The sequence below is a fragment of the Nelumbo lutea genome, chromosome 7, assembly GCF_056320005.1.
Source record: "Nelumbo lutea isolate HS-2025 chromosome 7, American lotus-T2T, whole genome shotgun sequence".
Taxonomy (NCBI): Eukaryota; Viridiplantae; Streptophyta; class Magnoliopsida; order Proteales; family Nelumbonaceae; genus Nelumbo; species Nelumbo lutea.
Genome location: NC_142690.1, coordinates 55,612,180 through 55,634,717, shown reverse-complemented (window position 1 = coordinate 55,634,717; position 22,538 = coordinate 55,612,180). Strand labels below are relative to the sequence as shown.

The 22,538-nt window shown below is 38.0% G+C and overlaps 2 protein-coding genes across 3 annotated transcripts; both read right to left on the bottom strand.

The window, feature by feature from the left end:
- On the bottom strand, positions 1-1,466 carry LOC148846480 (uncharacterized). Its single transcript, XM_088955487.1, has one exon. The coding sequence runs from the start codon at positions 1,216-1,218 to the stop codon at positions 280-282; it is 939 nt and encodes a 312-aa protein (XP_088811613.1). The 5' UTR covers positions 1,219-1,466; the 3' UTR covers positions 1-279.
- Positions 1,467-14,745: 13,279 nt separating this feature from the next.
- On the bottom strand, positions 14,746-21,694 carry LOC148846479 (sm-like protein LSM36B). 2 transcript variants are annotated; one of them, XM_088953980.1, is made up of 4 exons: positions 21,353-21,694; positions 20,381-20,535; positions 15,200-15,313; positions 14,746-15,110 (listed from the first exon to the last, which is right to left on the bottom strand). In XM_088953980.1, the coding sequence occupies exons 2-4, from the start codon at positions 20,499-20,501 to the stop codon at positions 15,064-15,066; spliced, it is 282 nt and encodes a 93-aa protein (XP_088810106.1). In that variant the 5' UTR covers positions 20,502-20,535; positions 21,353-21,694; the 3' UTR covers positions 14,746-15,063. The 2 variants fall into 2 exon arrangements, with proteins under 2 accessions (XP_088810106.1, XP_088810107.1); XM_088953981.1 differs by having other exon boundaries at positions 20,381-20,546; positions 21,353-21,606.
- Positions 21,695-22,538: the final 844 nt, after the last annotated feature.

Here is a 22,538-nt window from a genome sequence, read left to right as displayed (position 1 = left end):
TGAAAACAGAAAACCAGAATGTTTAATTTGACATGTTTCATGAACGCTCTACATTTTCAGACAATCACACCATTATATACCCGTTTTCAGTATGCATTAATGAAAATGCTGAAAAAAAAAAAAAAAAAGAAAAAAGAAAGAAAGAAAGCAAGTTCTACAGACTACAGCTCAGAAAATAAGACCAAAAAACAGCTTCTTATCTTTTATTGCTCAAGTGATCAATAATAATAAATTAGAAAGGAACCGAAACTGAAGAATCCATCACTTCATCACTTCAGTTCAGATTGAATTTGAAGGTGTAATCCAAATGGGTGGACCCATATCTGTGTCAGGATCAAAGGGAAAGCAACTCTCAACCATCCCATTCTCAACGTGATAGATGCCCGAGTAATGGAACTCATCAAATGACTTCTTGTAGAAATTAAGAGTGAAGTAAATGCAATTCTCTTTCAATCCCAAGAACTCAGTAGCAGACAGAGATTTGGAGGTATTTCTTCCCAGGAACAACGCTTGATTCCCCAAACTTTCTTGTACGTTCCACTGATAACCACCCTCTCCTGATCCTGAACTAATATTATTCTCATCCAGCACATATATTTTGAACTTGACGCAGAGTTGAGGTTGGAAGATGAAGATGTGTGGGGAGTCACAGCCACAGTCACAGTAACAAGGACGATGGGTTTGCGTGGAATCATAGCCATGCGTCCGAATTAAGTGAAAGAAACCATAAACCAGTAACAATTTTTCCTTGGGTTCCACCAAGTACCTAGTCATTATCTCGGTGTCAGATCGACCAAGTGGCCGAGGATCCAGATCCACCGGAGGAATCTTCAGTTTTCTGGCACTAGGACTACGTGGACCCTGCAACTGGAACACCCAAAGCTCATCTTTTCTGTTTACTGCATAAAGCTTTCCCTTGTGATATATGGCATCACTGTAACTAGATTCTGGCTGATGGAGAAGCGTCCATTTAAGGTTGGACAGTAATACCTTGTAGGCCAAGGGTGGTGAGAGTCTGGGAAGTTTGATTTCAGCTCCTGAGAAGGGATTCAAGAGAAAACACCCACCGCTGGAACTGTTGCACATCAACAACCAGCCTTGAGATGAACCACAGCAGTGCGCTAGGCCGTCGGCGGTGGGCAGTGGAATATAGTATTTCCTGCTCTCAGAGAGACTGAAGAAGCCGTAAGTCTGAGTTTTTGCGTCACAAGTGAACATGAGCCATGGGAGTCCTCTTCAACACAAAGAGTAGCCCAAGTCCATGCCAACTGCAACTGATCTCCACAGCTTGCACACAGAATAGAACCGGATGTAGTCGAGGACATCTAACCGCCTCAGGATCAGTTCGATAATATCGTCGGGAAGTTCAGAGCACCAATGATTGGTTTTGATCTTCTCTTTATTTATAGTCTTCTTTGCACAGAGATGAAAACCATGGTGAAGCCTAGCTCCTTGTGATCCCTCATGGTGGCAATAACGTGGTGTTAATCTTCTTAATTATAGGAGACTTGTTTGAAGGTGCTACTCTAAATTCAGAAACCCTTCTGGAGCTCAAATTTGGAAATGTATAATTTGAAGGGAGATACCAATATTTGCTTGCCAAAGATAGGAGTTGATATTATTCTCTGCAGGTATGAAATCTCTTCTCATTCCAAAGTTAGATGGGTGGTTAACTGGTTACGTTCATAAAGAGTTTCAGCTCCCAAGTTTGTGAACAAAGATTTCTAGTTCTACTACACGTCTTTCCAATAGCAGCTGATGAATTAGTATTAATCTTTCCTTAATTTCCATGGTTAATAATAACTTGCTATGGTGGATTTCTTAGCAATTGTTAATGTAGAAAGTATAGAGCTACTTTTTAGGAGAACTGGAAATAGATCGCCTCAAATCCAAACTGAAAAGTTGTAGAATCTAAGCCAGCTTTACTTGACGCCTCTAACCATCAAACACTCTATAAATTAATAAAAGCTTTGCTGTCATTACGCGTTTTATCTCACTGAGCCTTCCTGGCCTCTAACCATCCAACCAATGAATTCTTTCACCAGTCCAACTCCAACCAAACAAAGAATATAGACTTCAAATTTCAGAGTGATTATTCATTGATGTATTTATCATCACACCCATGCATGATAACTGGATCGGAATGTTGAATTTTGGATTAGAATCAGATTTAATTCACAACCATCTTGTTATATTAAAAATGATCAAAACTTCAAAAAGTTTAAATAACTAATTGTTTTTTAAGTTATATATGTATATATATAATAACTTTTTATTGGATTCGAATTTGAATGGGATCAATCTAGAGGTGCGGGCCTATTTTTGAAACCGAACCGGTATTATCAGTTTCTGGAAAATTGGTAATCAAAACCAAACTAAAGATGATCGGTTAACCGGTTGACCGGTTTGGTTTATCAATTTTTTGGTTGTTATATTTATAATATACATTATAAAAATATATAATAAAAAACTAAAAATATATATATAATATTTTATTTTAAATAATAAATAATATATTATATATTTATATATAATGCATATTTATTAATTTATAATATATAAAAATATATACAATATACATAAATGTACATAAAATATACAAAATATATGTATATCGGTCGATTCGGTTAAACAGATTTTTCGGTTTGATTTGAATTGGTTTTTCAGTTTGATTCGATTTTTCGATTTTTCTTGCTCACCCCTAGTTAAATCCACATCGAATCTAATTATTAATGAAACAAAGTTCTAACATCTCAATCCAAAATAGTCGAATTTAAAGTGGAATAAGGTATTAGACTTTCAGAGTACTCCATTAACAACCCTAAGGGAGATGTGAAACCTGGCATAGCCCGATTTGGCCCATTGTGTCCGGTGTTACTGTGGGAGATGTGAAGGGGGCAGAGGGGAACTTTCGTGGCCATCTAAATATGATCAGTTTAACATCTTCACTAACTAAGAAAAAAATTGTCCAGACCCCAAAAGTTAAAATTGAAAAAGACGCAAACAAAAAGCAATACGAAGAAACAAAATATGGTTAAGATTAAATGAAAAACAAGCAACTTGGACATCATAAAATTTGGATTATACCAGGTTCTAGTTCAATCCAATTTGATCCAAGACAGATTGAATGATAATGATCTGGATCCAACCTGGTGATGTGCGATTTGTTCGCTCCCTTGTGTTCAGTGACTAGGCCTAAACTAGGATCTGATCTAGCAGTCCAAACTATGTTGTCGAGCTGAAACCTGTATGTTCGAGTTGGAAAGAGCCGTCAAGAAAGAGAAGTTAGAGCCTGGGTAGGTTTTACCTAGGAGAACACTCCGATGCTTAAGTCAGAACAGTGGTTTCTGTAAGGAGGTATGAGAGAGCTTAAGAGCTTTAGTGCGCATACCTTTTAGGGTGGATTTGGAGTCTTTTTATAGCTATCTGAGGTTCAGTTGCCATCAGCGGTTACAAGTCGCCTGCAGGTCTTGTGGCGAACGGTTCCCGAGAGGACGTGGTGTGCGGAACGGTTTAGGCGAGCTTGTGTCAATGGCGGCCCGAGCTCGCCCCAGCTCGGCTACACACTTGAGGTTGGTTGCCATGTGTTGAACAGTCGAGTTGCCTTGCTGACATGGACATTGTGCTATCATCAGTGTCCACATGTCATTAATTGTGTGGGGGTGACCAAAATGCCTCTCATCAATTGCCCCCCACTCTCGAGCCACTGCTTAGCGGGCGAAGATAGTAGGAACTTCTAGGGCGTTTTGGGTCTACTCGTCTTTGTTGGTGGTTTAGTTCACCTTTGGTGGCAGTTCAGCCCACCCGATTTGGGCTTGGTCTGAGCCGCTTTTTTTGGAACCTTTTGAAGTAGGTAGCTTCATGCACGCAACGTTCATGACGGGCAGTTTGAATTTAAATGTGCGCTTAAATTCAAACTAAGTGCACGCTGGGTTTTGAATTTTTGAATTGGCGCACTTGTTTCTAAACTGTTGCCACGCTGTCCTGCACCTGTACCGTTGGATCCTTGACTATGTGCCTCTGCCAACTGTAGTTTCCATCTGGACCATCAGTTATGCTTCCCGCGAGCTACAAATATGGGGGTCTCTAATGAGGTCCCCACATATTCACTATTTTTGGATTTTTTTGGAGGAAGAGGGTATTCTGCAAGTTGGTTTCTAGTGCTAAGCAGTTGAGGCGAGCTTTGTTTCTGGGTAGGTCAGACGAGGAGTCTAGCTCCTCTGGCAAGGGTTCGTATGAGTCCTTCTATGGTGGGGCCTTAGTGGGCAAGAGGGAGGAAGTAGAGGTCGTGATATATGCATTTGAGCTGACCCAGCTATCTGGGGAGGAGATAGTGGAACTATGTCAGAGATATGGGGTTCCCAATGAGTATCATTGGATTGAACCGACTGCCAATCACTATCCTTGGGACCACAGCAGGGAGGGGTTGTGTGTTTATGAGGAGTCGCTGGCGGCCGGCCTCCGGTTCCCCCTTCATCCATTCATCATTGTTGTATTGTGGCACTACAGGGTGTCATTGGGTCAACTCGCCCCAAACGGGGTTAGGACACTGGTTGGATTGATCAGCTCATGCCACCATTGGGGCTTCCCTTTGAGCCCTGAGACCTTCTTAGCTTTGGTGCAAATGAAGAGAATATCTGGCCCCTTTTGTTTCTACCTTCCTTTCCGTAGTGGGAGGAAGATTTTTAGCTTTCCCAACAAGGTTAGGGGCTAGAAGCAGAGGTTCTTTTTCCTTGAGAAGGAGGGCGGCTGGGATGTCAACACTGCCTGGTACAGTAGCCCCCAGAAAGTCGCTGAGTGCAAGGATGCTAAGCTAGGTTGTTGTCCAGCAACTTGCCCCAGAACATGTTAAGATTGGAGAGTTTCTGGCCGAGCCGATGCTTGTGCAAGTAGGACTAAGCCATATAGGTGGGTCGATTGTCAGGTCACATGTAGCATGTTTTCGTCAAGTCACACATTTACTTACTCCCTTTTTCTACTAATGCTATGTCTTTGTTTGCAGGTATGGCAAGAGGTGTACATTGGGTCGAGCTGCCCGCGGCATGGCACGACAACCCACAAGCAGTACCAGGCCCGGCATGACGGTCCGTGTCTTGCTGGACCTGGGGTTTGAAGTCCACGGGCCGGCATGGCACGGCACGACCAAGCGGGTCATGCTGCCTGCGGCTCGTGTGCCGGCACGGCCTATATATACCATTTATATATATTTTATATATGCATATTTATATATTTTATATATTTATATATAATATATTATATAAACTATAATTATATAGCAATATATAGTATATAATATATTAATAAAATAATTTTTTATTTTATTATACTAATTTATTTAATTATTGTATATATAAGCAATTGTATACATCAAAATTCATATAAAATTAAAATTTTAATTTTTTTTTCAATTTTTAAATAAATAGGCAAAAATAGCTTTGGCCCGGTCCATGGCCCGACTTGGGCCAAGGCTTGGCCCATGGGCCAACCCGGCCCGTAGCACGACACGGGCCTATGCGAGCCTAGGTCGTGGGTCATGTCGGGCCAACCCCCAAAATTTTCACTAAGGAGGGCAGCACGGCCCGCACTTTGCCCAGGCCACCTGCGGGTCATGCCTTGCTAGCCCAGCACGGCCCACTTTACACCTCTAGGTATGGCGAGCTTGTCTTTCATGATGTTGGCTGAGGAGAAGCTGAGGTCTTCTCGCAAGAAGCGCTGAGCTAAGCATAGGTCATCCAGGGGGAAGGTTTCTTCGTCTAGGGCCCCTCCAGTTATCGACCTGGAGGGGGAGGGGGATCCGATGTGCACTGAGTAGCAATTGCCAAAGCCGTAGGTCGCCTAGGAGGAGTGAGAGGTTGGCCCCTACGTGTCCGATATCTCTCCCTTTATCCCCAGCATCCCTGATCTGTCCATGATCGACCAGTCGAGTGATGTTCATGTAGCTTTTCAGTTGGGCAGGGGCATACTTCTACCTAAGGACATGTGGCAGTACAACAAGCTGGACCTTGTCAAGACTGGGGCCCGATTGGCCTAGTGTATCATCTAGGTCTCTTTCTTTTTTTTTCCGAAAACTTCTTGATTTCTTTTTACCAGGGCACCTTACTCTGTTTCTGATTTTCGCAAGCAAACACTTATGGCCAAGTTCTGTTGAGCTCGCTCTATGTAGAAGGAAAGGCTAGCATGCAAGCTAATATTGGTCTACTCAATGCCAAGGTGTAGAAACTCAAGATCAATTCAAAGGGGGAACGTCTGGAATGCCAGTGCTTATACAATGCAAACCTGAGTTTGCAGCGCGAGCTGACCCAGTCCCAACACGAGTTAAGGGAGTCACAGTCGAGGTGTGCCCAGACGGTGTGTCTGGGGAGCTGAGCGAGCTAGGGAGGAGGTTCTTGCTTCTTACTTGCAGTCCCCTACATACAGGAAGCAGAGGGCAATGGACGATATCCCTTCGATGAAAAGGGAATTCAAGCTATGTCATCGTTATTTGAAATCCCTGTACCCTGATCTCGATGTCATCTCTATCAAGACATGCAAGATCCCGCGCGAGCTCATCACACAAGTAGATGAGGAGCTTTTGACCCCAGAGGATGAGGAGGAGAAGGAAGATGGCGAAGAGGAGGTCGAGGGAGAAGATGACGAGGAGGCTCAGGATGATGCTGGTGGCGATGAGTAGCTCGGCCTACAGCTCGACCGGCGATTTGGTGGAGATGGTGGTGACTCCCTTTGTTGTTCCAAGGGCTTTGTGCTCCTGTAAGATTTCCAGGGCTTGTGTGCCCTATATTATCCGAACCTATTGAATCTTTTGTTTTTTTAGTGGCCGCTTGGTCTGCTTTTTATAAGGTCGTATGGCCCTTTTGCTAATAAAAATAGTCATTCCTTATAGTACCCCTTGTTTGTCCCACTAATGTTGTTCCTTTCACTTCTGTTGTGAAGTGCATTAACACTATTGAACCGTTTTCATAATGCTGACCTGAGCTGTTAGTTGATGTTGGCGAGCTCGTAGCTCAAAACACTTTTTACCAGAAATAGTATCTATGCAAGTTGTCCACATTCTAGGCCCGGGGTACTGCCTTCCTATCAAGTGTTTCGAGCTCGTACATGTTCCCACCTGTAGTCTTAAAAACTTTGTAAGGGCCTTCCCAATTCGGGCCAAGCTTCCCCACACTGGGCTCGGGTACCATAACTTTTCTAAACACCAGGTCGCCAACTCTAAAGTTGTGTTTCCTGACTCGGGCGTTGTAGTGCCGAGCTACGTGCCGTTGGTATGTTGCAGTCCGAATATAGGCGAGGTCCCTGGCTTCTTCTACTAAGTCAAGATTGGCTCGCAAGTCTTCCTCATTTAAGTCTTCAGCGTATGCTTCAGACCGCAATGTCGGGATTTCCATTTCGGTTGGTATTACGGTCTCGGTCCCATAGGTTAGGTTGAAGGGCGTTTCACCTGTTGCTATTTTGATGGTGGTTCTATATGACCATAGCACGTTGGGTAGCTCATCCACCCACAATCCCTTAGCTCGAGAGAGTTTAGCTTTGAGGCCACGTAGGATAGATTTGTTGGTGACTTCGGCATGTCCGTTATCTTGGGGGTGGCAAGTCTATGCCCCATTGAGAAAATTTTGGGAAAAAATGAAAGAAAAAAACACAAGTTTTTCGTTGTGTTTCCCATAGGCGGTGCCAAATGGTGATGCGCAATCTGCTCACTCTCTCGTGTTCAATGACTAGGCCCGAACTAGGATCTAATTTGGTAGTGCCGAGCTGAAACTTGTATGTCCGAGCTGGAAAGAGCTATCAAGAAAGAGAATTAGAGTACTTGGGTAGGTTTTACCCAAGAGAACACTCTGATGCTTAAGTCAGAGCGGTGGTTTCTGTAAGGATGTATGAGAAAGCTTAAGAGCTTTAGTGTGCATACCTTTTAGGGTGGATTTTGAGTCTCTTTTTATAGCTATCTAAGGTTCCATTGCCATCAGGCAACGTCTCTGAGTCTTCTGTGGAGCTGTTTCCGTAGTTTAAGGCGCATTGGAGTGTCAATTGCTAGATTCGTGTGGCGGTTATAGGTCACCCACGGGTCGTGGCGAATGGTTCAGCGAGTTATTCCTATGATCGTGGTAATGGTTCCCGAGAGGGTGTGGCACGTGGAACAGTTTAGGCAAGCTTGTGTCGACGGCGGCCCGAGCTTGCCCCAACTCAGCCACACACCTGAGGTTGGTTGCCATGTGTTGAACTGTCGAGCTGCCTTGTTGATGTGGATGTTGTGCTGTCATTAGTGTCCATGTCTCGGTAATTGTGCGTGGGTAACCAAAATGCCCCTCATCACAGCCAATCTGAATCCATTACATAAGAATCCAATTAATCATATTTGATTCTATTGACAAATACAAATCCAATCTAAATCATCCCCTCCAAACCAAATTCAGAGGCATTCTTTTTATCAAAATTAATAGAATTTCCTATACACAAGTTTGAGAGGCTAACAAAAATCTTGATCTCTCTCTTTGTATTGAGGGGCATTTTGGTATTCAAACATCCAAAACTGAACACGCATGAAGGCCTTCTCAATGTTTTCCCCATTCAATAAAAATTAACCGAGAACCCTTTGACAAGTAATGCTTGAGGATTAGCCTAAAAATAAAGGGAAGGGTTTTAATATTTGTTGAAAAGCTCAAGAAAGATTTAACTAATTTATTTTGACTTGATAATGAATGTTTTAATTTGTGACAAATTACATTGCAACAAATACTTCTTGTCGATCGGCTGTTAAGTTAGATGAAAGAAGGCATTAAATTATCAAAATACCTCCATTGCTTCTCATCGTTAAATACTTGTCATCTCACTGGTGATCATTGTCGAAAAAGGAAGAAGTCTCCAATTGATTAAAATTGGACATTTACCTTTTGGAAAAGGAAAAAAAAAAAAATCTCTAGTGAATTTTCTAAAAAGGGACATTCACCTGTTGGGCATGGATTTTGAACTTATAGAGGCTTGATACCTTGGCTACATAAACCCCTCTAATCTGACACTCACCTCCTCGTCCATGTTTCCCACCTCAAGTGTGTTTCTACTTAATGCCTTGTGGCCATTTCATCTAATTTCAATGGAAAAGACAATGAACAATACAAAGTGTAAAAAAAAAGTAGGATGAATTCATAAATTAAAGGGTAAAATAAATTAGAAAGGATAGATTGGACAAAAACTTCAAACAACTGGATGAGAATATTTTTTGAAGTTAATTGGTAGAACACTAATTGTCTAATGGCTAAAGTTCAAGGGGGCCTTAGTCGCAAATTAAAGCCAAGTAGAATAACTCTATCATAAAGGAGGTCACTGGAAAAGAGATATACAAGGCCCTTCAATCAAAGAGATCTCAAATCCCCAAGGCCAGATGGTTTAAATGCTATGTTCTTTAAAAAATTCTATAACACAATAAAATATTTTGTTTGTGGGACAAACAGAGCTTTCTTTCATTTAGGTTATGTTTGGTTTGAAGGAAAGGAAAGGTAGGGAAACCTTCACAAACCTTGTATGGGTTTCCCTACCTTTCCCTTCCTTTCCCTACCTTTTCATTCAAACCAAACATAGCCTTAGGGAGACCGTGCCCAATCTTAAACAAAACTTTCATTACTCTCATTGCAAAAGTTGAAAATCCTAAGACTATTAATAATTACATGCCTATTAGCTTGTTTAATGTTATTGATAAAGTGATCACAAAAATTCTTATTAACAGAACCAAACCCTTCCTGGAAAATATAATATCTCCTTACCAAAATGCTTTTGTTCTAAATAGATAAATTAATGACAATATTTTGATATCCCATGAAATGATTCATTTTGATGAAAAAGAAGAGGGAAAAAAATGCATCATGGCTTACAAAATTGACATGGAAAAACCCTATGATAGATTGGAATGGGAATTCATTGAAAAAGTGCTCAAAAAATATGAACTCTCCAAGAAAGATGGGTAGGGTGGGTCATGAAGTGTATCAAGATAGTGTCCTTTCAAGTTGCGATTAATGACTCCCCCTCAAGAAAATTCTCCCTCTAGGGGGATCAGATAGGGAGACCCTCTCTTCCCTTTCATATTTGTTCTATGTGTGGAAGCCCTTACTAGAAAACGTGAGAAGGAATCTTTGATTCTTGGTAATCCTATTGGAAGTAATGCAACTAAAGATAGTTCAAAAATCCCAATTCTCTAGTTTGCATATGACTGCCTGATTTTTTCTAACACTACAATTCCAACTTGTGTGAAAATTAAAGAAATTTTAGAGAATTTTGCAAAAGCTTCTAGACAACTCCAAAAATATTCCAAATAGGTTGCAAAAAATTTTGGCTCGGATCGTTAATATCCCATTCCAACCAAATACAAATTTTTACTTGAGGGATCCTCTAATTAATTCTAGGGTTGTAAGAAACACCTTTCAATATGTAAAAGAGAAGGTCAACAAAAAAAGCTAGTTGGGTGAAAAAAGAATTCATTATCTTTATTAGGGTGACTTACCCTTCTATGTTCTACCACCAGCATAATGCCCCAATATTTAATGATTTAGACTGCCCCAAGGTATTATTAATGACATTGACAAAACCCATAAGAGATTCATGTGGACCAATTCAAGTGAGAAGAAGCATGTGCATTTGCTTAGTTGGAATAAAGTGTGCTCTCCAAAAAGTTGGGGAGGGCTTGATCTTTTGAATCTACATTGGGTTAATGAAGTCAACCTAACTAAGCTGGGATGGAAAGTCCTTAATGAGAATAGTAATCTATGGCTAGAGTTGTTGGGGGAAAGAATCTGAGAAAGGAGAATTTATGGAGTGCAAAAAGTAATAAGAAGATTTCTTGGGCCTGGAGGGGTATCCTCCATGCTAGAGATCTCTTAAAAAGAAGACTTCGATGGGAAGTTGGGTATGATAAATCCATAAACTTTTGGAATAATAGATGGATGGATAATTCATCTATTGCTGAAAGTTTAAATATAGGCCAAGGTGAACTGGATAATTAGTGTGTTAGCGATTGTATTAACCAAGAAAGGAGAGTCTGGAGGGAGGATAAAATCCAAGGACTTGTCCCTCAAATCATATGGAACAAGATAAAATATATTTTCATTCCATCGAGAGAAGTTGAAGGCAAGATGATATGGAGATTGAATCCAAGTGGTGAATTTTTCATTGAAGTCAGCTTGTAAATTGAAATGCAGTTTGTCTTCCAATAGAGAAAATAATGTCAATTGGAGAGCTTTCGTATGGAACCTAAAATGTAATCCGAAGCTCAGCCTTTCTTTTCTTACTGCTAAAAAAACAAACTCCCTTAAGGGCTAGAGGTTTAAATATAGGAGGTTGCAGTTTCTACGAGGAGGAAGATTTAGACCATGTCTTTAAGGGGTGTGAGGTGGCTAAACAGGTTTGGGGGTCAAATTTATATGAGATAGATTTGAAAAAGAAAAGCAATACGATGGAAAAGTGTGTTAATATCCTCTGGCAAATTTAGAAAAAACAGAAATTAAAAAACTTTTTTCCAATAACTCAACCCCTCCTCAAATCATTGTGGAAAAAGCTTCAAAGAATTTGGTTGAGTTTTTTTTATATTTTGTAGGACCTAGGAATTTCAAGAGGGAGGAAAAAGTGGACAGGTATTACATGGCTTCCCCCTAAACTTGGATTGATCAGAATAAATTTTGATGCATCTCGCTTGAACAATGGGACGTTTTGGTGGCTGTAGTTGCTAGGAATCACATTGGCAAAATAGTAGACTTCAAAGGTTACAATCTTGGCATCTCTACCATCAATACTGTGGAAGCATGGGCTGTGTGGGAGGTACATAATCTGGCTGCAAACTTTAGAAATCAAGCAATTATTATTGAAGGGGACTCAAAGCTCGTCATTTCTATTCTTAATGGTCAAGTCACCCTTCCTTGGAATCTTGGGAATATTGTGTAGGATTGCTTGCGGATCAAGGACCCGCTTATGCATGGTGTGTGGTATAGACACATCTACGAAGAAGCTAATTAGGCAGCATATTGGCTTGCTAATGAAGCTTATTTGGTTCTTAATGGTTGTATCTCTTTAAATCTATGTAATCTCCCTTGGGAACTAGACTTTATCTGCTAGAGTGACTTGTGGGATTATGCTACACCCCGGCTTGTGTAGCACCACCTGGTTTTATCAAAAAAGAGTCATTGTCACTCACCCCATAGTACAAGGGTGGTCATTGTAATTCACCTTTTTAGTAAATTACTAAAGCCTTTCCTTAAGTTTTTCACCATTGCTGAAACCTCTATTGAAGTTTGATGATTACAATCACCTCCTCTAACTTTTTTGATATGGTTGCAAGTAGACCCCTTCTGATAGAATCCTCTAATAATAGGCACGAAAGTGTCCAAAATGCCCATGCAGTTACTTTTGACCAAAATGTTTAATTTCATATTTTCTCTTCATATCAATCGATACCCCAAACTCTTCCTATCTCTTTCAAGAAATTGAATTATTTTTCAAAATTTCCCTTCATATCAATTGCTCAAAGATAAAACTGCAACTTTAAAATCTCTCTCTCTCTCTCTCTCTCTCTCTCTCTCTCTCTCTCTCTCTCTCTCTCTCTCTCTCTCTCTCTCTCTCTCTCTCTCTCTCTTGTTATTCATAAAGTTTGTATTGTTTTTATCGTAGAAGCCAACCTCAATAATAACTATATAGGTATTTTGGACATTTATGTGCCTCTTATTAAAGGATTTTTAACAAAGGGGATCAACTTGCAACTGTGTCACAAAGTTCAGGGGAGTTGATTGCAATTACCAAACTTCAAGTGAGGTTTCAACAATGGTGAGAAACTTAAGGAAAGTTTTAGCAACTTTTTATTAGCACTTGATAAGGTATTTTATGTCACTTTACCGATTATGGGAGTGGTCTTGGAGTATTCGTTCTAGTGAAAAAGAGTTTCTTCTTAAGAGTTTCGCAACATATGAGTCTTGGGCTGAGTAGGAACCTTCATTGGTCCAAACTTGCACATTGGATTTTTGGGCCATTTAGATATCCTCTCCAGAGCAAATTTTCTCGCAAATCCATTGCCTTAAACAAAATAATCTAATCCTAAATCCATCACCTTACACAAAATAATCCAATCCATTTCCCATCAAAGGCAAAAATAAGCTCTCAACATCATATAGAAGTAACTATGGATGGTGATTTCATAGGAATTTCTAGGTATCCGACTCGTTCCAACCCTAATAGGATGGTATAATATAATGTAAGATAATATATAGTATAAAATAATTTTTAATATATAATATATATTAATAGAAATTAATTAGAATCCAAGACAAAGGAGTCCTATGACCTATGACATTCCTAATTGGTTAATTTGCAAGTTTGGGGAATTTGGTTAGGTTCAAGTCCAATCCCCAAGCAATACTTTTAGGTGAGTTGCTTGTTTATGAAATTTAAATTTTTATTAGTTAATTTTAAAATTTTATTAACATAATTATAATTAAATTTAAATGGATATTAAATTAATATAATTAGGATTTAAGATTTGAAAATACAAATTATATCTATTTGTCTAAATTCAAATTAAGAATCAATTGGTTTGGGCAAGTTTAAGTCCAATCCAAACAATATTCCTAGGTGAAATATTTGTCTATGAATTTTAATTTTTTTATCAATTAATTTTAAAATTTTATCGATATAATTATTTCTAAATTCAACTAGACTTTAAATTAATGTTATTAGGATTTTGGATTGCAAATGTTATCTATTTGTCTGAATTTAGATTGAGACTGAATTAGTCTGGGTAAATTCAAGTCCATTCCAAGCATTATTTTTAGGTGACATACTTGTTAATGATTTTTAAATATTTATAGTTCTTTTTAAAATTTTATTGTTGTAATTAAGATTGCAAATGGTATCTATTTGTCAAAATTCAAACTCAAACTCATTTTGACAATTGAAATGATAATCTTATTATAAAATATCTATATATGTTGGCTCTACTTATCTGATTCAATGTACATCTCTTCAGTTGAGGATGATGTTCCGACAGAGGCAGCAAGTGCTCCTATCTCTTATGTCACTTAGTTTTATTTATTTTTTGACTTATACTATTTTGTTTTGTTCTTTTATATGGAACCCATTCTATGTAACGTTGGTTGTTGTTGAATATCGTTGGTTGATAATAAACTTTGGAGAGCTTTTTTTGTATATTTAATATTGAACTTGAAAAAAACGTTTAATTTTCACAGATACCCTATCCATTGCCATTCCTAGAAATTAACGGACGGGACCAGAAATCATGGTCCAAGCCCAGAACAAGCTATGCTTAGCGGGCACACAAGACAAGACTAAGGCAAATAGGTTTTGATGTCCAGATCTTGTAGAGCTCATTGGTGACTCGTGTGAGGGATAACAACCAAGTAACAAGACTGCCTAAAGGCCCTAAACACAATGCCACCCAATAAAAATTACTACAGGGATGATTATTTCATTCTTAATAAAAAAAATGAAGTTTTTTTCTCTAATGACACTCTTTTATTAATAATATAAACATTTTAATCATTTTAGTTTAGTTCATTAATAGGCTTATAAAATAAAAGTCGGATCCACAGTTCCGCATGGATTAGAATCGATTCAAATCCAGACAAAGACGAATAGAATTTCGAACTATGCTATGTATATGTATCTGATTCAATCCCATCTTTCTGCAGCCTAACCGTGATCTCACTATATGTTTGCTTAGCTTTTGAAAGCATGTCATCGTCATATGCTTCGGTCACAATGTCAAATGAAAATTCGAAAGCAAGTACATTTCTTCAAAGTTCAAACCGCAACATGAGTTTTCTACTGTGCATTCTAACAACAAGTCTATTTAAGAATTAAGATGGATGCATTGTGGTAATCAATTGTTTTGGGCTAGACATGGTTTCCAGTCACAAACTCACAACCATTAAGACATACAGAATCCTGCCAAGATGCTACTGCATTATGTTTGATATCAGAAGTATCTCATTGAAAGGTAGGAGTTATGGTTGATATCTCCACGGTCATTGCATATCAGACGTATTTTTGCTTTTTCAGAAACAGCTCAAGGCTAGGTACCTAGGCCCCATCTGCTAGTGTCCTCTTTGATGTGCTGATGTACAAAACTGCATCCACAGGAAGAGATAGAAATCCTAATTTTCATCTTTATTTGGAACATAAAGATGGTATGGAAAAATGAATCTTGTAATATTACCGTTGTTTCCTCGAATGAAAGCATCGCCATATTTGTTTTTTAGCTGCCCGTTGACATATTCTTCGGTTTGCTCCATTGCTATGTTCATATATCCATCCAGACAAGCAAGGATACCTGCACAACAATTTGACTTCATAATAAGTCTTGTATTCCGCCTTCCACTCCCCACTTCTCTCACACACACAGTGGAAACACTATAGATGAACAAATGTACAATGCCAATACAAGATCCTAAACCTCGAAACAAAAGGTTGTTACCAAATTCTAGGCCCCCCTAACCAAGGTCTTGAGACAGGTTGGCCATAGTTATCAAGATGGCAAAGCTAGATTAGGGCTAAGTTTGTAAATGGATCGGATTCAAATGGATATACCTCGACCCAAGTTTGATCCATCCATATTCAGATTCAAATTAAATCATTTCCACAGGCATCAGGTTCATATCAGGCTTGGGTTGGCTTCAGATATTGCATGCAAATAATAAATTAAACTAAAAGGTTATCAAAACATTCCATATTATTAATAAAATGAACTAGAAATGACTTTGAAACTACATATCATGAATAACATGAAAAAAATTGTGAGGGGGCCTTTTTTTTTGGATGTAAGGGGGCCATTTGATAACTGCTGAGAAAAGACATCTGAATTGCTGATTAGCTGATGATGAATGTTGATAGGTTATTGAATGTACTTAATATGTTTGGTAAACATGGAGAGCTGAATGCTAAAAACTACAGTGCAGAGCTTGAATCACAACGCCTTGCGGAACTTGAATTGAACTACTGGCTCAGCTCCTTGTACTGAATTTTTAGTTATATCAAAGATAATACCCAAAAAATGAATCCTAAACAACAGAAAGAATCTCCTTAACTATAAAAAAGAAGCTTCTAAAACTAAATAGAGATAATAGAAGGGTATTGAGAAGATCCAACATGAACAGAGATTAACTTTGGTTATATCATGCTTCACAACATCTTCAAATAGATTTAACATTTCTTCACTCCTCTATCAACTAAGAACAATATAGGGTTCTTTTGTTTAGCTTTAACTGTAAATGGAGTAATTGAAAGGAATATGCTAGAGGAGAAGAAAAAGATCATTCAGGAAATTGCTGAGATTGATGCCTTGGAGGGACCTGAACAGTATTCTGAAGATTTGAGGCTTAAAAAGAATGTGCTCAAAGTGGATTTAGAAAGTGATTTCTGTTGGTAAGTTCATCAAACAAAGTTTATTATCTGGGGATAATATGCTCTTGTGATCCTGTCTTTCTTTCCCTTTTGCTATGGGATTTCTTCTCTCCCTTGGGCGTTTAATAATAAGTAGCAGTGCAATTCTTTGGGCAATCCCTTGGTAAGGAGCAGTGCCTCTGGGATAAGGTTGTTCAATGGATGTGTTCAAGGAAAAAGTTTTCAGGTTTTACTGTTGATGGTAAATTTAGATCATGGAGTGAAAGCTATATCCTGAACGCGAAGAGAGAGCATTGTGTAAAGATATGATTAACTCCAGCTCAAAGAGAAATAAATTTTGATGGCTGCTTCCTTGGTAACCACTTTCTTTTTCCATGGAAATAGTTACATTCATTAAGGAAACTATAAAGAAATACAACTGTTAACCACCCAGAAAGAGGTTCCAACCCCAAAAACCAAGTCACAACACAGCCCAGAACAAATTCTCCATAGAAACCCCTTGTATTTCCAAAGTGTCAGCTAATATGTTCGCTGGTCTCCTAATCCATCTGAAGGAAACCCCAATCTCCCTTGCTAAACAATTGATTTCCCTCACAAGTTGTCTAAGTGCCCAGACCCCCAAACATAATGCTTATCCAACCTTAGACCTTGAAGTAGGACTGTCACTTCTTCCTTGGTAACCCTGGGAATTCAGAGATTGGAGTTTTCACAAATGAAAGCAGCAAAATTGTCAATGTATTTTCACAACCTGCTGCTTTTGTACCTCAATAAAAATAGTAGTGCTAATTTGACAATTGATGTGGCATTAAACAGAACAGAATGGAAAAAAGGATTCATGTATCCAACCCCATTTAGTTGGGATAATGCTTAAATGATGATGAAGATGATGACATAAGAATAGAAACCCATTTAGTTGGGATAATGCTTAAATGATGATGACATAAGAATAGAAATGCTAGACTGATAAAAGCCTTAAGACTAATACAGGAAATACAATGTCAAAGATTGGATGTGAAATTCGACGGACAAGGTGATTCTTAGATAGTTATTAGATGGATGAAAGGAAAAGAAGATGATGGTCCATCACAGATGAATCATTTGATCAGAGAAGTAAAATCCCTTAGATCTTTGGTCAACATCTTGTTCACTTTTTTATCAGTAACAAAAATAGATTTTATTAATTAAGGAAAACATCTTGTTCACTTGAGTCCAAAATTCTAAATATCAATACAGACCAATACGTCGTATGGGACATACCAATCTGTATCAATAGGCACTTTATTTTTTTAAGTTTTTTTTTCAAACCTCATCATGGGGGTTGGTATAAGGCCTGTCTACCCTCTGAAACAAGTCAAAACCCAGAACAGTCCATATAATAGCATATCAGTTTGGTGAGTCACCGATACATTGTGAAGTTTTGATCCTTGCTTGAGTCAGAAGAATAACTAATGAATTGGTTGACAATCTGGCAAAAGCAGAGGAAGTAAAAGTATGTTTTTGCTTTTTGAAACTAAATAAAAAGAAAATTCATTAAACTCATATATGTAACAACCACGCACACCACATGATGAGAAATCACCCAAAAACAAGAAAAAAAATCAAAACAAAACAACACCAACCCACCCAACAAGAAACTTACATTACCGCCCCCAAATCCAACCCTATAAGCAATATAGATCCTGCTTCGCCCAACTCCTGAATTCCCACTTCACCCAACCCAAAAATCCACACCCCAATTATCAAAGCAAACCTATTTCTTATCCACCCCACTTTCATCACCAAGTCCACAAGCCTTAGCTTCCAATTCCATTTAAGTTCTCCTTACAAACTCCTCCCCACCCAAAAATAGACCCAAAATTTTACATGAACTTCCTCATCCACAACTTTGTCCAATTCAAATTCATTCTCCATTGGTCTCACTTGATCAAGAATCTGTTTGTCTTCACTTGCTTGAACCTACAACTTTTCTTCTTCCAGAACTGTCTCTTTCCCTTCATGCTCTATCTGATTCCTTAGGTTGAATTATAGTAGGATCAGAGTCCCCCATCTTCAAAATTACTTGATTCTATTTAGTTGATCCTTCATCCACCCATTTTATTTCTATCCTTGCCTTTCACTTTCTTCCTCTTGTGCATCCTCTTAAATTTATTACAAGGACCCACTCCACAAATACCTTCTTTCAATCAGGAAAGAACCTTTGTTACATTAACCAATTGACCATTATTAGATCCCTTTAATCTTTTTTGCATTCAATGGAATTTTACATTTGGTTTTATCCTTTTTTGTTACATTAACCAGCTTTAGTAAGTTGACCCAAAGTAAAGAAAATTCAAAAAATATAGGGGCTGAACTCCTACTTTTGTTATAGGAAAGAAGAAAAGAAAAGGTGTAAGAAGAAAATGTGTTGATTAGACAAAATTTTATGTTCTTCCTTTGCTTATAGGTTCAGGTTTTGAAATTTTTGAGGGTTCAATCAAGGATCAAAATTTCGATATGATACGCCCCATATCAGGTGTATTGTATTGTATCTTTGGGGTCCCGATACCTTTTACAGGTGTTTTCGGGGACCCATTTTTTAAAATAATATATATATTTAAAAAATGAAATTGAAAACCAAAGAAATAAAAAAATTGGGGAAGTATTGTTGTAAGTACCGAAACACCTCTGCCAATACACAGAGGTGTATCGATACTGTGAACCATGGGTTCAATACAGCAGTTAGCAATGTTGCATTGATTAAACCCTAACAAAATAAGAAAATAATAAAAAGAAATTAGTATATAAACACATAAAATGAATATTCTAGTTTAATCATGTTTATTTTATAATTATAATGTCAAAAAATTAAAAATATAAAAGTATTTTATAACCCAGTGCACAAAACTGCTATGCGACTGGGCGAGGCAAGCCTCCAAGGGCACCTTGTCGCCTTGACAACTATCGCTAGAAACTTTGACTTTGCCACATCACCCTGTTCCACAGGACTGGAGTACAAAGAAATGATGTTTCCATCTTCATCTCTAATGCCCCTCCCCCCCCCTCCCACAATGTCTGAGGGGCTTGGATTACCCACACAACTCCCGCCAAAGTTCAGCTTCTTCCAGCCCTCTATTGGGGGAGACCATACCTCAACAAATTGCTGTCTTGTAGATGAAGAGGCTGCAATAACACCCCAAACCCTGAAAAAGTCTTCGACTTTAAAATCTGAAAACAGCTTAAAGCTTTTTGCCCAATGTGCCACCCTCAAAGTTATTTTTTCGACCAATGCTTCCTTACTTTTTTCTTTTTCTTCAAATATTCTTGCATTTCTTTCCTCCCAAACAGTCCAAAGTAGTGCTGCTATACTACATCTCCACAGGATCCAAATACTAATTTTGTTCCTCTGATTACCTCAACCTCCCCTCCCCCCAACTGAGAAAATGGATAGCTATTCCCCACCTAAGAGCAAGAATCTATCTCCCTTTCATCATCTTTAATTTGCTGGCATCCATCCACCTCAGCTTTTCCTCCTACCATCTCCTCCATCTCAAAAAAAAATCAAAAGAGTAGGTGCTAGATTCCTCTTTTCTATCAACAATTCTAGCCCCACACCCAACACCTCGTTGTTCCTCAAAAAAAGCACATTATTGTTGGGTATGTTTTCATGTAAGACAAGATTTTGAATTGCATTTTTTACCAAGTTTTTATGCTGCCATTTCTTACTTTACATTGTACTTCAATTTTAATTGAAGTTTCTTTATGCTCAACCAGACATTATCTTGTGCAATCTCTCATACAGATACAGTAGTAATAATGTTTTGAAAAACGGGACAGTTCCCAAAGAATCCACTTTTTCTTGTGAAAGAACAGATATAAGCAGGAGATTTTCAATTAGTTACTAATCATACAGATAACAAACAGATATTAATTCTGAATGCAGAAATATCCAAACTTTATGAGAAAGTTAGCACATAGAGTAATGAATATACTCAAAGAAGAGGAAAAAGAAATAAATAACCTCTATAGTCAACTCCAGAGTTAAGCTTGACAACAACTGGTCGTCCCCGGATTGATTTGAGAAAATCTGCTGGGGTCTTTGTGGTAGTTGACCCTTTCTCACCACCTCCTCCTGAACTCATCTTTTAGTCCTAAACTCTTAATACTTTATTTTACCTGCCAAAAAACTGTCTTATGGATAGGAAAATAAAACTATCCAGTGCACAAATAAATGCAACTCAAAGATTTTGGCCGTTTACTTTTTACAACGAGAGAATTATGAAAACAAATTGGGACTAATAAATAAATGAATTAATGAAATGTAACAGTCCACATTCCTAAACTTTCAAGCACACAGATTCTCCGTTGTTGGAAATAAAACCTCAAAAGAAAATAGTTTCTTCCATTGGAATAGCCAACATTGATCTCAGAAATTCAAAACAGCACTTCCAGACTTATTTTGTAGGCACGATTCTGTAACTTCTGTTACTGGACTCTGTAAAAGACCCTTTAACAATAATACTTGCAAAGTTGCAATGGTTAATGGCTTCAATACAAGGATTTCTGTAAGAAAGTAATGAGTCTGGATTAAATTGCCCTTGGCATGGCTATGAAGACCGGATGTCATTGAGTTGCTTTTGAGAAATCAAGACATTTCGGCCGAATCTGAAATAAGTGCTCAGTTGGTGGAAAGAGTTCCCCGACATTTCTGTAAAGCCGCTTGGAAAATTTAACTCCTCGCAAGTGAACTCCTTTTTAAGAGGTCCGTTCGTTAATGAAATTAGTTCAGCACAAGGCACTTAGGATATTGAAATTTGAAAATGACATATATCAAGGGTTGCTCCTACGTTGAGGGTGAATGACTAAGGCCATGAAACATGACGGGAGTGAGAGGAAATGCCGAAAATTGGTTGATAATGCATTTACAAGCATGTAAAACACTAAAAGCAAAACAATCAACAATGGAGTAAAACACGAAAATCCTAAAACTTACAAGAAGGCCTTTACAGTTCTAGTATCCGGACGCCGATCACACCGCTGCTGAACAGACAAACTGGGAGGGGCGGACGGCAGACACCGCTGGCCCGCTGTGCTGGTTGGTGGTTTCCGACCGTGGACGCCGCTGCAGCTCTATGCTGAACAGGGACTCAGAGAGGGGATGGGGAACTGTGTTGTGCCGCCGTGGTCACCGATTTGGGGGGAGACTGGAGGTAATACCGCCACCGCAGCAGGTAATATGAGCAGAGGCAGAGAGCTAGGGTTCGGTTTTCAATTTTTCAGGTTTCGGGAATTTGGGGAATGTGATTGTGGGGGCAGTGCGACTTGCGGGTGGAGTGGGTTTTTACAAAAATGCCATCTACTTATTCGGTTATTTTGAATCTTTTGAGTTTTAGGGTAATTAACACATATTCAAATAATAATATAATATATAGAAGTATATTTATATTAAAATTTTAGAATACAAATAATATTTTAAAAATATATTTATATAAATATATAATATAGTTATTTGCATCTATCTATATCTATATTTATACTAGTTATGATATGAAAGTGCATAGGCTGGTTTTCTGGAATTTTCATTGACATAAATTATCCTTTAATCATTGAATTTCTTGGGGACAAATATACATTTTAACAAAGCACCAAAAGACAATTAATTTTATAATAATTTAGAATAAAAAGGGCTATTAAAAAGGGATTTTTCCAAGTCCTATATTTAAAATGTTAATGACTTAAATTCGTTATCTATGATTATATTTTTTATTTGGGGTATTTTGGTTTCTCACTAATAAATTATACTAATTAAATTAATAATTAATAATTTTAACAATACAAAACCTATGCATTTAAATTGACATGAAAATGAAATCATCATTCAATTTAGATAGCATGTAAGTAATTAAAATCATCGATTAAATGGGCCAACCCATAGTGTCATATTTATCATATAAAAAGTATGATAAATAAGAAGAATTATTAATTAATGGTTGAAATGAAATATGTAATTTAAAAACTACCCAAACCCAAAACCATTTTCCTATTCAAGTGGTGGATTAATGGTTCAACATTTTATGTTAAATGGGTAAAAGAAAATTTTTTGAAAAAATAATAGCTTAGAATTAATAAAATATATCCGAATTTTTAATAAAAAATATGTATCTATCATGTTAAAAAAG